We start from the raw sequence: 16,605 nt of genomic DNA, 5'->3' as shown, positions 1-16,605 counted from the left end.
TATCCATTCACCTGTAGGCAAAAAGTAAAAGTTAATAAACACACAACACAAGGCTTTTTAAAATAATTTATTATTCTGCTCCGGAGGCCCCCCCTGTCTTCGTTATTAGCTCAATTAGCAGGGGGGGCTTCTTCCGCTCTCCGGGGGTCTTCTTCCACTCTCCGGGGGTCTTCCGCTCTCCGGGGGGGGCTTCTCCGGACTCCGGGGGGCTTCTTCCATCTTCTCCCCTCTTCCGCTCTTGACTCGGCGAACCCCGGTTCTTCTGCAGCTCTCCGGTGCCTTCTTCTTCAGCGCTGGCTGCCTGCTATCTGTGTGTTAGCTCGATTTCAAACAGGCAGCCGGCGCGGTCTTCTGTGGCGTCAGGGTCTTCTCTTCCTTTCTTCCGATGTTGCCTCGTCGCCTGTTGTCGCTGTAATGATGGAAGCGCGCCTTGCATCACATTTATATAGGCATCACCGTCCCATCATGCTCCGGTAGGTACCCACGTGGTGGGTGCACGTGGGTAGGCACCCACCACGTGGGTACCTGCCGGAGCATGATGAGACGGTGATGCCTATATAAATGTGATGCAAGGCGCGCTTCCATCATTACAGCGACAACAGGCGACGAGGCAACATCGGAAGAAAGGAAGAGAAGACCCTGACGCCACAGAAGACCGCGCCGGCTGCCTGTTTGAAATCGAGCTAACACACAGATAGCAGGCAGCCAGCGCTGAAGAAGAAGGCACCGGAGAGCTGCAGAAGAACCGGGGTTCGCCGAGTCAAGAGCGGAAGAGGGGAGAAGATGGAAGAAGACCCCCGGAGAGCGGAGAAGCCCCCCCCGGAGAGCGGAAGACCCCCGGAGAGTGGAAGAAGACCCCCGGAGAGCGGAAGAAGAAGCCCCCCCTGGTAATTGAGCTAATAACGAAGACAGGGGGGGCCTCCGGAGCAGAATAATAAATTATTTTAAAAAGCCTTGTGTTGTGTGTTTATTAACTTTTACTTTTTGCCTACAGGTGAATGGATAGGGGTACGATGTACCCCATATCCATTCACTTAGGGTGGGGGGGCCGGTATCTGGGGGCCCCCTTATTAAAGGGGACTCCCAGATTCCGATAAGCCTCCGCCCGCAGACCCCGACAACCAATGGCAAGGGTTGTCGGGAAGAGGTCCTGTCCTCATCAACATGGGGACAGGGTGCTCTGGGGTGGGGGGGCCCGCAGTGCGCCCCCCTGCCCCAGAGCACCCAACCCCCCCATGTTGAGGGCATGCGGCCTGGCACGGCTCAGGAGGGGGGGGGCGCTCGCTCGTCCCCACTCCCTTCCTGGCTGGCCGGGTAGCGTGCTTTGGATACGGGTCTGGTATGGATTGTAGGGGGACCCCCTACGTCAATTTTTCGGCGGAGGGGGGGTCTCCTTACAACCCATAACAGACCTACGGGCCTGGTATGCTCCTTGGGGGGAACCCATGCCGGTTTGGAATTTACAAATTGCCGTGGAGTTCTCCCTCGGGAATGCATACCAAATGCCGTCGCTTGAATGGGCCTTTACAAGGTGTGACTAACTTTACACTTTGTAAAAGCAGCCCTAGTTTTACACCAGGCAAACTAACACTTACGGCGAAAAAACTAGGCACAAAAGCTTTGAGGATCGCCCTAAGTGCTAATTTGCATACTAACAGAGGCATTTCGACTCGAAATGCCCCCAGTGGCGGATGCGGTACTGCATCTTAAGATCCGGCAGTGTAAGTCCCTTACAGATGTCGGATCTTCTGCCTAACTTAGGAAAACTGCTTCTGAGGATCAGTTCCAAAGTTAGAACCAGAGATACGACGGCTTACGCCGGAGTATCTCTTTTGTGGATTTGCCCCATAGTGCAGACTTACTCGAGCTATGGTTTCCGATGTGGCATTGCAAAGCTGATCCTTGGCACATTTATGGAGTGACAGACTCAATATTCTCTGTATGGCCAGCCTATCAGTTCAGCCCAACATTGACTGTTGGGCTTTAGTCAGTTCCCATAACTGCAGATTATACTTGTGTTTAATTTCCAATACCATCTTATTTGCTTATGAGCTTGGTCTCCCGTTTGCTTCACTCTTATAATAAAAAATACAACAAATGCATCTTTAGAAATGTTTAGTAATGGCAATCTACAAACAGGTACATATAGATAATTTTATGCTTTGCATACCTTATTTTTATTTTCCTCCCCTTTCTCCTTAACCCATGTCCCTTTATTTTCTGGAACTCTTGGTCTGCCACCTGAAACATGTGATAGTGGACATCATCTGATGGGAGGGCACTGGCGATGTAGCCTTTCCTGGATGCATCTGTGAGGCCCTAGTTACATTACCAGTGCCTCACTCAACAACAAAGTAAACAAAACAGTAAATGTTTAACTGATGAATGTAAGGTGATTTTATATGAGCATGCATACTGATGTGATTTAAAGTGAAAGGGGAAAGAAGGACCAATTTAAAGACATACATCAGGCATCACTAAATGGCGGACCGCGGTCCGGCCCCAGTAGCCATACTACCCGGACCGCAGCCTCGCCAAATAGTTTGCCTGCGTGTTCCACTCCTCTCCCCACAGCTGGCTCGTCCACCTGCTGCTATGTTCACAGCATGGCAGGCGTGCCACGCATGGGTTTGTCTTTCCCTCGTCGATACTCTGAACAAAGGGTGGGACTTTTTAAGTTAAGAAGCGCGTGATTGGTGGCTACGCAGCGGGGCGGTCCTAGCAATCAATAACTCACCTTTAACTTGTCCCACCCATTGTCCAGAGCGGCCGTGTTGCACATCTTGTGTAAATAATGTAGGGTTCTGTGGGGAGGGGGAAATACTGTGCTGTGCTGCTATGAGGACAGGAGTCTGCTATCTAGGGGGGTCTGTGAGGGGGGCAAGTCTGTAAGGGGGGGCCAGTCTGTGATGGGAGGGGACCAGTCTGTGATGGGAGGGGAGCCAGTCTGTAAGGGGGGGACCATTCAGTAAGGGGGACCAGTCTGTAAGGGGGGGACCCTGGCTGTAAGGGGGGACCAGTCTGTAAGGGGGGACCAGTCTGTAAGGGGGGGACCAGTCTGTGATGGGAGGGGACCAGTCTGTAAGGGAAACCCAGTCTGTAAGGGGAACCCAGTCTGAGCCAGCTGTACTGCTGAGCACTGAAGATACTTACAAGAGAAGAGAGCACATTGACAGAGAGATAAGGTCATCAGCCTGCTGCTTCTCCTTAACCACTAGCCGACCAGCCGGCGGCAGGTCGGCTCGGCTGTGCGAAATCACGTATTATTACGTCATTTCACATTTCAGCCAATAACAGCGATCTGTCATTTCCCCTAGTCAGTCCCACCCCCCCTTCAGTTCAAACACACCTAGGGAACATAATTAACCCCTTCCTCGCCCCCTAATGTTAACCCCTTCCCTGCCAGTGAAATTTTTACAGTAATCAATGCATTTTTATAGCACTGATCGCTATAAAAATGCGAATGGTCCCAAACATTTGTCAAAAGTGTCCGAAGTGTCCGCCATAAGGTCGTAGTACCGATAAAATTCACAGATCGCAGCCATTGCTAGTAAAAATAAAAATATTAATAAAAATGCCATAAAACTACCCCCTATTTTGTAGACGCTATAACTTTTGCTCAAACCAATCAATAAACGCTTATTGCGATTTTTTTAACTAAAAATATGTAGAAGAATACTTTTATCGGCCTAAACTGAGGGGGGAAAAAACGTTTTTTTATATATTTTCAAAATTTACTCTGTATTTTTGTTTATAGCGCAAAAAATAAAAACCGCAGAGGTGATTAAATACCACCAAAAGAAAGCTTTATTTGTGGGAGCCACGTCGCACGTGCAATTGTCAGTTAAAGCGATGCAGTGCCGAATCACAAAAAGTGGCCTGGTTATTGACCAGCAAAATAGTCCGGGGATGAAGTGGTTAAAGATAAAGTGGGTGTAGAAAGATAAAGTGGGTATAGAAAAGAATCACCCCCATTAAAAATAATAACATTTTGTTGCTTTGCAGTGTGCAATGAAGACACACACAGTTTTGGTTTTATCCAGCTGTATTTACTAGTGCAACTTATAACATCCAAGTGAAGGATATAACACCAACATGTCAGAAAAAAATAAAATAAAATAAACAACAGAATCACTGAGTTGGGAAAAGGATCACCCCCCTTATGTCATTGTTTTGTTGGACCACATTTTGCTTTAATTACATCCTTTAATCTGATGGAATATTTCTCTACTAACTTTGCACATCTTTGCACATTTTTCCTTCTATCCTGACAAGTGCTCCAGTCCCTGCTGCAGAGAAGCATCCACATAACAGGATATTACCACCTCCGTGCTTTACTATAGGAATGGTGTGATTTCTGTCAGACATATCGTTTGGCGTTGAGTCCAAGTTCGATTTTAGTCTCATCTGACCACCTTAAATGCACCTTCAAGATTCTGAGGCCACATAGATAAAGGTGTTATGGTCAGATGAGACTAAAATTGTATTATTCGGATTCAACACTAAACAATATGTCTGGCGGAAATCCAATACAACTCACCATCCAAATAACACCATTCCTACAGTAAAGCATGGAGGTGGTAATTGTCAGGCTAGGAGCAGAGAACAGTTCAGGTGTGCTAACTATGTAAACAGTTCAAGAACAAGAGCACATACCATGAGCAGGTCTGAGATGAGCAGGTCAGCTGGGACTTGTAGTTCACCGCTGCAGATAAGGGTAAAGGTTGGCTGGACCTTGTAGTTCACCGCTGCAGATGAAGGTGGACGTTAGCTGGTGCTTGTAGTTCACCGCTATAGATGGATGTTGGCTGGTGCTTGTAGTTCACCGCTGCAGATGGATGTACTACAGTAGAATCAGGCAAAGCGTAGTCTAGGCAAGCTGGGTCATACACAGGTAGATCAGAGTTCAAACGGTACCAAATCAGAAGTGAACAAACAGGGTCAAACGAGCCGGGTCATACACGAAATACACAGAGCAGAATGTCAGGCTGATTCAAACACAAAGGTAACTCTATCACGAGCACTGATTGGATGATGATACAGGTGATTTAAAGGTGAGCTGGCCAATCACTGTTGTTTCCCAGGCAAAGGCTGTGTCAGGTGAGTTGTGCTGGGTCCTAAAGGGATCCTAGTACTGACAGTAATATCCTGTTATGGTGTGTTTCTCTGCAGCAGGGACTGGAACACTGGTCAGGATAGAAGTAAAATGGATAGACCAAGAGAAAATGGGGGGGTACTACTTCCAGACCCCCAAAAATATTATGAAGCAGCAGTAATAAAAAGAGTTATAGACTGGGTTCATAGTACATCACATAAGAAATGGGTATCCCTAGAAGAGAACATGAGTAAAATGGAGCTAGGTCAGATTATTTGGATCCCGAAAAAATACAGAGATCTTCCTAAGGTATCTGCTCCAATTACAATAGAAACATTAAAGATATGGGATAAAGTAATTAAAGAGATGAAAGGACAATATAACAGCCCATTGATGCCCTTAATGGGAAATGATTATTTCCCACCGGGGAAAAATAATAAACACTACCTAAAGTGGACTCACTCGGATAGACTGAGGCTAGGGGATGTCTTAAAGGGGAATAGGCTATGCCAATTAGAAGAACTACGAGAGAAATATGGAATATCACAATGGGATAGCTGGAGATATATGCAGCTCCAACATTTCACTGAATCCCTTCCAAAGCCGTTGCGAGGTGTTGAAAGATTAAATCCCTGGGAGAGACTGATAGATCAAGGAGGGGTGAATGGAAAAGGGATGATCTCTAAAATATACAGGTTGCTGATATCCTCTAATGAGGAGGGGCCAACACATCCTCTGGAAAAATGGGAGACTGAACTAAAACAAAAAGTTCCAGAGAGGTTGAAGATGAGGGTTATGGACTATGTACACTCCACCTCAAAGGATGCAAAGGTGAAAGAAATGAACTATACATTATTGACCAAATGGTACTATGTGCCCACTAAAATGCATAAAATAAATTGTGATACATCGTCCCTGTGTTGGAGGGAATGTGGGGAAGAAGGAAATCATGCTCATATCTGGTGGCAATGCAGATTTATTCAAACATATTGGGTGGAGGTACTAGGCCTAATAAAACAGATAGAAGGGAAGGAGATAAGACTGGATCCCTGGAAATGTTTATTTTATGCTATGGAAGGTCAGAGGAAAGAATATAGAGCATCCCTCACCCCATATCTCTTAAATGCAGCAAAAACATTAATCCCGAGAAAATAGATAAAAGACTGGCTTGGAGAGGTAGACAAAATGAGAGTAACGGAGAAGTTAATAAGCTATCAAGAAGAGGCAGAAATAAAATTCCAAGAAATCTGGGGGAAATGGACAGACTTTAAGCAGTCCCAGATTTATATGAAGATCATGGGGAGAGAAGAAAGTTTGCAGGATGGTACCTAGAAAGGGATCTTTTTTCTTTCTCCACCCCCCCCTTTTTTTCCCCCCCTTTCACATAATATGAAGTGATAGATGTCTACCACCTCACTTCCTTAAAAATAATGACACATTTATGGACACGACAAGAAGTAAAATGGATGGGGCAAAATGCCGTAACATTCTTGAGGAAAATCTGCTGTCCTCTGCCAGAAAGTTGTCAAAGGAAATAAGATTTACCTTGCAACATGACAATGACCCAAAGCACACAGCAAAAATTACTGCACAGTGGTTAAAGGAGAAAAAGGTGAATGTCCTTGTCAGTGCTGGGATAAGGTCATTTGGTGCCCAGGGCGAAGGAGGCAAACTGCGCCCCCCCCCCCCCCAATTTTACATGGGGGGTGCTCTTTTTCTTACACTACTTTGAAACAAAGTACCCTAGAAGCCAGTCCTCCTTGCTTCACAGGGGCTTTTCCTATGACTTTTATGAGAATGTTCTCCTTATTCCCCCTTTCCTGCCCCAAAGACATGTCAACCTCTTTCTATGTGTCTTATGGATGGGGTTGGAAATGTCATGAATGACTACCTGCCATGTATTATCTTGTTTGACTCCTCTGTCAAAGCCACTGGTCACTGATTCATTAGTAATTGACCAGTAGCAGTAAATTAACCCATTTGTGCTGCATTAGTTGCACCAATGTCAGGGTTAATTATTGCACTAATGCAGCACAAAGGGGTAAATTAACTGCCACTGGTCAGCCACTGCCATTGGTCAGGAATGTGTACTGTGCAGTGGTGAGAAGTGCATATCACACAAAGCACACACAAAAAATCAGCAAAAGGGACAGTACTTACATTCAATGCAAAGCATCCCTTGTGCTCAGGTATATGCAGCATATAGCCCTGTGTACAGAGTGCAGGGGTCAGGAAAATGCAACAGAGGGTATCACACAGCATGCAGTGGTAAAGAATATGTAATGTGCAGATCAGCATACAGAATGCAGGGCCCAGGAGTATGGAACGCAAAACCCTTTGTACAGAATACAGCATGCAGTAGTACCATCCCAAGGCCTTAAATATGTAACATACAGCCATGCATTACATACTCTTGCTCATTGAAATCTGTATGCTTTACTGTCCCCCATCCCTGGTCTTCCCCAAGCAAAAATCCCCCTTCCCTCAAGTATTCTACCTCTGTGTCCCCTCTTCCACAGCTCACCTTTGCCCCTCCCCATCAACATATCACTTCTACCCCCCATCAGTCCACAACTTACCTCTGCACCCCCATCCACATTATCTCTGCACCTCAATCTAAAGCTCACCCTAATCCACAGCTCTCACCTTTGCCACCCCCCATGTTTCACTTTTGCACCCCCAGCTTCCCCCATGGCTCTCGCCTCTGCACAACCTTCCCCACCCTCCACAGCTCTCACTTTGCACAACCTGCCTTCTGCAGCTCTCCCCTCTGCACAGGGCTCCCCCTTCCCAGTTCTCCTCTCCCTCTCTGCACAAATCCACCCCCTCCACCCTTTCCCAGTTCTCCTCTCTGCATATATCCCCCCCAGCTCTCCCTCATGTGCAAATCCACCCCCAGATCCCCCACTCTGCACACATCCCCCAGCTCCCCATGTACAAATCCCCCCCAGATCCCCTCCATGAACAATCCCCCCCAGATCCCCTCCATGAACAATCCACCCCAGGTCCCCTCTCTGCACACATTCACCCCAGGTCCCCTCTCTGCAACCATCCACCCCAGATCCCCTCTCTGCACACATCCACCCCAGGTCCCCTCTCTGCAACCATCCACCCCAGATCCCCTCTCTGCACACATCCACCCCAGGTCCCCTCTCTGCAACCATCCACCCAAGATCCCCTCTCTGCACACATCCACCCCAGATCCCCTCTCTGCAACCATCCACCCCAGATCCCCTCTCTGCACACATCCACCCCAGGTCCCCTCTCTGCAACCATCCACCCCAGATCCCCTCTCTGCACACATCCACCCCAGGTCCCCTCTCTGCACACATCCACCCCAGATCCCCTCTCTGCAACCATCCACCCCAGATCCCCTCTCTGCACACATCCACCCCAGATCCCCTCTCTGCAACCATCCACCCCAGATCCCCTCTCTGCACACATCCACCCCAGGTCCCCTCTCTGCAACCATCCACCCCAGATCCCCTCTCTGCACACATCCACCCCAGGTCCCCTCTCTGCACACATCCACCCCAGATCCCCTCTCTGCACACATCCACCCCAGGTCCCCTCTCTGCAACCATCCACCCCAGATCCCCTCTCTGCACACATCCACCCCAGATCCCCTCTCTGCACACATCCACCCCAGGTGCCCTCTCTGCACACATCCACCCCAGGTCCCCTCTCTGCACACATCCACCCCAGATCCCCTCTCTGCACACATCCACCCCAGGTCCCCTCTCTGCACACATCCACCCCAGGTCCCCTCTCTGCAACCATCCACCCCAGATCCCCTCTCTGCACACATCCACCCCAGATCCCCTCTCTGCACACATCCACCCCAGGTCCCCTCTCTGCAACCATCCCCCCTAGATCCCCTCTCTGCACACATCCACCCCAGGTCCCCTCTCTGCAACCATCCACCCCAGATCCCCTCTCTGCACACATCCACCCCAGATCTCCTCCATGTACAATCCACCCCAGATTCCCCTCTCTGCATGCATCCCCCTCCAGATCTCCTCCATGTACAATCCACCCCAGATCCCCTCTCTGCAACCATCCACCCAAGATCTCCTCCATGCTCCACCCCCCCCCCTTTCACTGTTCCCTCTTTCAGCACATATTCCCCCCTCCCCCACACCTTTACAGTGCACTCCTCTCTGCACCTCAGGCTTTGGCAATCCCTCATCTCTTCTGACGGGCACAAGTCTCATTGGTATGCACAGGCTTTTTTTTTATTATTCAGCAGAGTACAGAGAGCTCTGCCTGCTGTAGTACAGAACCGAGGAGGAGTTTCAGAGCTCCTCGGCTCAGTGCTGCAATGTACCAGTAGTAACAGCAAGCAGGGACAATCTGCCTCTGCAATCAATTTCTGTAGCTTACAGTACTGGGAGCAGAATTGGGCTCGAGGGCAGCAGCAGTGAGTGCCCAGAGCTAACCCAGAAAAGCCAGGAGAGGAAGTGAGCTGTTCAGAAAACTTCCTCTACTGGCCATGTGACAGGTCAGAGAGGAGAGGGCTGCCAGAGGTGAGAAAAGTCCAGGCAATACACACACTTTGTTGCTGAACTTCTTCTGGTCCCTCCTCGGCGGCTCCTCTCACAGCTTCAGCAGCAGCTCTCTTCTCTCCTCCTATCCAGCCTCCGGCTGTGAGTGATGTCACGCTGCCGGGACGGGACTACAAAGTCCCTTCATAGGGGGAGAGAAGGAGCAGCGCTGACATGTATGGCTGGTGTGGACGGTGTAGGCGGGTGCAGGAACGCACATTACAGTAGAAGGTACAGATGACTATAGCACAGCAAGTGCCGCTGGCTAATGTGGTACAGTGAAGCACACTGCTGGCACTTCACCTGCGCCTCCCTCCTGTCCGCAAATGGTAGCGCCCAGGGCATCCGCTCCTTCGGCCCCTGCCTTGTACCGGCCCTGGTCCTTGTATGGCCTAGTCAGAGTCCAGACCTAAACCCTATTGAAAATCTGTAGAATTACTTGAAGACTGCAGTCTACAAACGGTCACCATCAAATTGAACTGAACTTCAGCAGTTCAGCAATGAAGAGTGGGCAAATATTGCAAAGCCTACACGTGCAAAGTTATTAGGGACATATCTCAACAAACTGAAGGCTGTATTTAAAGCAAAAGGGGCTTCGACCAAATACTGACATAAGATGGGTGATCCTTTTTCCAACTCAGTGATTCTGTTTTTTTTCCCTGACATGTTGGTGTTTATAGCTTTCACTTGGATGTCATAAGTTGCACTAGTAAATACAGCTGGATAAAACAAAAACTGTGTCTGTCTTGATTTCAAGCTGAAAAGCAACAGAATTTGATTATTTTAAAAGGGAGTGTTTATTTTCTATACCCATTGTATGTAGGGCTACTTGTATATGGGTGCCTGAAAAGCAAACAGCAGTGGCTCCCTCTTCAGAGGCAACCAAGTGGCAGTTTGTAAGAATGACAGAGATGATACTGCCTCCTCTTGAATGCCTTTTTTTTTGTTAATTGCAAAGAGAATTATATATTAAAATACCATGCAGCAACTTCCTTTTAAGTGCTTGACATTTAGTTTTGGTGTAGTCCCATTGACCTCAATGGATGCGTTTGGTAACCAGAGTTCCTGCCAAATACAACATGGCAAGCTTAATTTGCGACAACATGAAATGAAGGATTGTGCCCATGACAATGTGATCAGACCTGAGTGTCTGCCATATCTGCTTGTCGATAGGTGGTAAAAATGCAGATCAACCATTTGTAATATGTTGACTCCTGGTATTTCTTTTTGGCTTGCAGTATCATCGGAGCAGTCCGCACTGGCTATTACATGAGTAGCTTGCTTCTGTCTAGTGGCTTCAAGCAATCAATATGTGACCGCGGATTTTATAACGGGCCTGTTAGCAAGTTCTGGGCATATGCCTTTGTCTTGAGCAAGGTCCCAGAGCTTGGTAAGTAAAATTCCTTTACTTTCTGGTATTCAAATCTCGACTTGTGAACCTCTAAATCATATTTTTCTCATTTCAAAGATAAACACAGTCACAAAGAAATTATCTGAAGTATGTCTAAGGTAAAGAGGATGACTTCTAGAGCCCCATCACTTTGAACTCTTTCAACCTACAACCCTAGAGCGAAGTTATTTATGCTGGTGATGATACAATCTCTCCACAGTTACACAGATGACAAAAAAAATTGAGTAAATATGATATAAAGGTATTACCATGATGCAGCTGGCCCCTTTTGTAAATGTCTTTCAAGTATGATACTATGGATGGGTGCCATCTAGCACACACATAAATAAAATTATAGTTATTTTAATAGCCCCCTGGATGTGTTCTTTTACAATAAATTTTTAGGTATTCCCATGCATGTCCTTTACGTTTAGTAGCCTCTTAAAAATAACCAACTTGTCTGGAATGCAGACAAACTGGCTATTATATATCTCTACTATCAAACAGTGACAGCCCGTCCATCAGGGGTGCCCGAGCGCCGCCCCCTCTAGACACTGCCGCTACCCTTTGCACCTTCTAGCGATGCAATGCTCTATCCATCGCCGCCACCACCCCCTATTTATGCGTCCGGCCCCTTTCATGATGCCAGGTGCCTGAATTACAGCGGCGGGGGTGGAGATGCATGGTAGAAGTAAGGAGGAGGGAGGAGGAGAAGACACAAGAGCCGCTACCTGATCCCCATCGTTACTTGATGCCCACCGCTGCCTGCCGCCTAGGGTAAGTAGGGGTAAGTGGACTGACTGGCAGACAGCAAGCGAGGGTGGGGGGCTTTGAGGTGCTGCGGGGGGGGGTTGTTTGCTGCCCCCCAAACAAAAAAACACAAACCACCACTGCTATTAAAACTGCAATTTTTCCAGTCTTACAAGACCAAAAGTAATTTCCTTTTAAGTCAACTTCAGCTCCAATTATTGAATTACTTTTTTTTATACTTTCAGCCTAATTGGACATCTTTGGAAATTTATACAGTGCATTACTAACGAACTTCATTATAAAGTTGGCTTTCCCCAAAAGTCAACCTAACAGGTTTACATTTGGAAAACTAAATAAGAGTAGTCAATTCACACTATATTTGCTTTGGTTAAGCCCATGGGTGGAACAAGAGAAAATCTGTAGGTTCCCCCATCCACGCCGAACAGTATGCAAAACAGAGGCATTTGCACTGCTGGCTAATGTAATCAGACTGCCACTGCACCCATGACTGTCTGAATAACTGAACATTGATGCCATCTTGTTAAATCAATTTTGACTCCCGCTGAGTCAGCCAAAATTTGAGTTGTTTATGGCTAGCTTTAGACCATGTGCACCTTATATGTATCAGACAAGTTAGGCTTCATCTGTGGCAATGGAGTGGACACACCATAGCTCAATCGCAAGGCACATTTAAGTGAAGCTAAGACATGTTGAATGCATTGCATTTTGTCATCTGCTTTAAGGATGGAACTTCTGAAATGTATTGCAGCCACTGCCATCAAGTCATCAATTATGTCTGACTCTGAGATGCAATAACTAACTGTACATTACATCCAGTGTGTTCATGATCTAAAGCTAACTTAGCCAATAAAACACACTAGTATAGACTAGGGGTGTCCTGTTAGAACCCTCAAGAAAAGACTAATCTTTATTCCAGCTTGCACATTTTGGTAGATGGTTCTTACAACTTTAAACACATGTCTATAGTCATGTTAGGAGCTTTTTTGCAATGAGCTGCATCACATCAGTGTTCCATATTATTACAGAATGTTAAAGCAGTCTCTATACCACACAAATGCTATGTGAGTGCATCTTTGAGAATCTTTTGTAAAACTATTAAATCCATAGTATTTATAAAGTGTTAGATACAGGCTGTATTTGTATGTGCTGAAACAATGTAAAAGTCTCTGAAACATATTCCAGTTATATACAGTGGGGATCGAAAGTTTGGGCAAATAAAGTTAGATTTTATTTCCATCATTTACACTTTCAAAATTACAGAAAACAAAAAAATGGCGTCTGCAAAAGTTTGGGCACCCTGCAGAATTTATAGCATGCACTGCCCCCTTTGCAAAGCTGAGACCTGCCAGTGTCATGGATTGTTCTCAATCATCATCTGGGAAGACCAGGTGATGTAAATCTCAAAGGTTTTAAATGCCCAGACTCATCTGACCTTGCCCCAACAATCAGCACCATGGGTTCTTCTAAGCAGTTGTCTAGAAAACTGAAACTGAAAATAGTTGACGCTCACAAAGCTGGAGAAGGCTATAAGAAGATAGCAAAGTGTTTTCAGATGTCAATATCCTCTGTTCGGAATGTAATTAAGAAATGGCAGTCATCAGGAACAGTGGAAGTTAAAGCACGATCTGGAAGACCAAGAAAAATATCAGACAGAACAGCTCGCAGGATTGTGAGAAAATAAATTCAAAACCCAAGTGTGACTGCACGATCCCTCCAGAAAGATCTGGCAGACACTGGAGTTGTGGTACACTATTCCACTATAAAGAGATACTTGTACAAATATGGTCTTCATGGAAGAGTCATCAGAAGAAAACCTCTTCTACGTCCTCACCACAAAAATCAGCGTTTGAACTTTGCAAATGAACATATAGACAAGCCTGATGCATTTTGGAAACAAGTTCTGTGGAACGATGAGGTTAAAATAGAACTTTTTGGCCGGAATGAGCAAAGGTACGTTTGGAGAAGAAAGGGCACAGAATTTAATGAAAAGAACCTCTGTCCAACTGTTAAGCATGGGGGTGGATCAATCATGCTTTGGGGTTGTATTGCAGCCAGTGGCACAGGGAACATTTCACGAGTAGAAGGAAAAATGGATTCAATAACATTTCAGCAAATTTTGGATGGTAACTTGATGCCATCTGTGAAAAAGCTGAAGTTAAAGAGAGGATGGCTTCTACAAATGGAAAATGATTCTAAACACACCTCAAAATCCACGGAGGATTACATCAAGAGGCGTAAACTGAAGGTTTTGCCATGGCCTTCACAATCTCCTGACCTCAACATAATTGAAAATCTATGAATAGATCTTAAAAGATCAGTGCGTGACAGACATTCCAGAAATCTCAAAGAACTGGAAGACTTTTGCAGGGAAGAATGGGCAAAGATACCTCAAACAAGAATTGAAAGACTCTTGGCTGGCTACAAAAAGCGTTTACAAGCTGTGATACTTGCCAAAGGGGGCAGTACAAGATATTAACTCTGCAGGGTGCCCAAACTTTTGCAGACGCCATTTTTTTGTTTTCTGTAATTTTAAAAGTGTAAATGATGGAAATAAAATCTAACTTTTTTTTTTTTACATATTATAAGAATGTCTAATCTGTAATTTGATGCCTTTTGGAGATTTTTATATTTTTCCTTGGCTTCGTTATGCACATTAATACAAATTTTTACCTGGGGTGCCCAAACTTTTCCATCCCCACTGTATCTTAAAGAGCCTTTATCATCTAAAAAGATGCTGCATGTGCCTGCAACAGCTTCAAAAGCTTACCCACCTCTTAATTTCCTCCCACACCTTTCTATTGGGCATTGAGACGCTTATTATAGTAATAGGCCATAGAAACTTTGAAAAGTGATGGCAGTAAAAGACTGAGTAGTCCATTGAGTCTGCCCATGGAGGTGTTGGAGCTTTGCATGTCAGAACCAGCCAACATTGGGCCATGTGAGAAGGGATTGAGTTTTCACTGTATGTACAGATGGTTCTGTACATGTAGAGACATGATAGACCTGTAGCAATCGTATTGTAGCTGATATAGTCTTGTCAATGAAGCCTGCACTGTTTGAACAAAATACTTATGTCATTGGCAGAATTACTATAATTGTTTACATTTTTTGCTCATGTGGATAATCGATTTTTGTGTAAAGGAATGAGTTGTGAGTCAGATGACTAATGGATAATACTGTATACTATTCTGGGGAAAAAACATATAGATGTGTGAATAAAAACTACTATACTGACAGTTTCTCTTTAAGATAAATAATTGGGTGTGGAGTTAAGTCACTCAATCTGATGGACCAAACATATAATTACAATCTGATGGTTGCAGCTTTCCATGAAAAAATCTTTAGTCACCTAATGCACAACCGATGAATAAAGACCAAGATGGTGGCGCCCTCTTGTTCTCTATCCAAAACCAACTATACCTGAAATAAATAATTTATGTAATTTGAAATTAAACTTTCTTAACCTTTTACCTCTTACGATCCCTTAAAATAATGTTCAGGTCTCTGGGATCCCCAATAACAATTCTATCTACACCTCGTGGTACATCTTTACAATCAGTGGGTTATAGAGAGTTCTAAATAGAAGAAAAAAGAATGGTATATACTTAAGCCCCATCCCCTCGCTATATATATAAAACACAATTATCTTTAGTAATAATTGAGAAATTAAACAAATAATAAGTGGATATTGTAGTAGCCTCTTAATTTGGTGGCCAGTGTAGGCAAGACAATAATCTGCCAATGCTCTCTCTACAAGGACTCCTAGCAACCATTGCAATCATGTTTATGCTATGGATCAAGGGGGGCATCGTTGGCCTCAGTTTATCTTAAGGGAACAATAACAATCAGACAACATTTTTGCTGCGATCTCTCAACCAGCGCCATCCTAAGCGCCAATAGACATGAGGGGCCAGATTCAGAAAGATCAGCGGATCTTTCTGCTGGCGTAACGTATCCCCGATACGTTACGCCGCTGTAACTTTGGGCGCAAGTTCTGTATTCAGAAAGAACTTGCGCCCTTATTGACGGCGACGTAACGTATGTGTTGCGCCGCAAGGCCGCGTAATTCAAATGGGGATGTTGGGGGCGTGTTTTATTTAAATTTGACTTGACCCCGCGTTTTTTAAGTTTTTTTTTAACGGCGCATGCGTCGTCCGTAAAATATCCCAGTGGGCATTGCTCCAAATTACGTCGCAAGGACATATTGGATTTGACGTGAACGTAAATGACGTACAGCCGTATTCGCGAACGACTTACGCAAACGACGTAAAAAATTCTAAATTTGACGCTGGAACAACGGCCATACTTAACATTGAGTACGCCTCATAATAGCAGGGGTAACTATACCCCGGAAAAAGCCGAACGCAAACGACGTAAAAAAATGCGCCGGCCAGACGTACGTTCGTGGATCGCCGTAACTAGCTAATTTGCATACTCAACGCGGAATTCGACGGAAACGCCACCTAGCGGCCGGCGGAAAAAATGCATCTACGATCCGACGGCGTACTAAGACGTACGCCTGTCGGATCGATCCCAGATGCAGTCGTATCTTGTTTTGTAGATACAAAACAAAGATACGATGCGGGAAATTTAAAATTACGCAGCGTATCAACAGATACGCCGGCGTAATTCTTTTGTGAATCTGGCCCGAGATCTATGTTCGATTATGTAATCTTTTTTGTGTCCTCTTTTGTTCAGTACTAAGAGCGTTTGGTTTCACAAATACTTGTCTTCTGAAATGCTGTATAACATCTGTGCTTGTCATACCTTATGCCTGGTACACACAATGAGATTATCGAATGAAT

At 45.6% G+C, this 16,605-nt stretch overlaps 1 protein-coding gene across 1 annotated transcript in view; it reads left to right on the top strand.

The window, feature by feature from the left end:
- Window positions 1-16,605, top strand: part of ELOVL3 (ELOVL fatty acid elongase 3) — a 44,384-nt gene that overhangs the window by 25,864 nt on the left and 1,915 nt on the right. The window contains exon 3 of the mRNA XM_040362376.1: window positions 10,878-11,029. Within this exon, the coding sequence (XP_040218310.1) occupies window positions 10,878-11,029 (152 nt within the window). The remainder of the gene's footprint in view (window positions 1-10,877; window positions 11,030-16,605) is intronic.

This window comes from Rana temporaria, chromosome 8 (assembly GCF_905171775.1).
Source record: "Rana temporaria chromosome 8, aRanTem1.1, whole genome shotgun sequence".
NCBI classification, from domain to species: Eukaryota; Metazoa; Chordata; class Amphibia; order Anura; family Ranidae; genus Rana; species Rana temporaria.
This window is presented reverse-complemented; position numbering and strand designations above follow the sequence as displayed.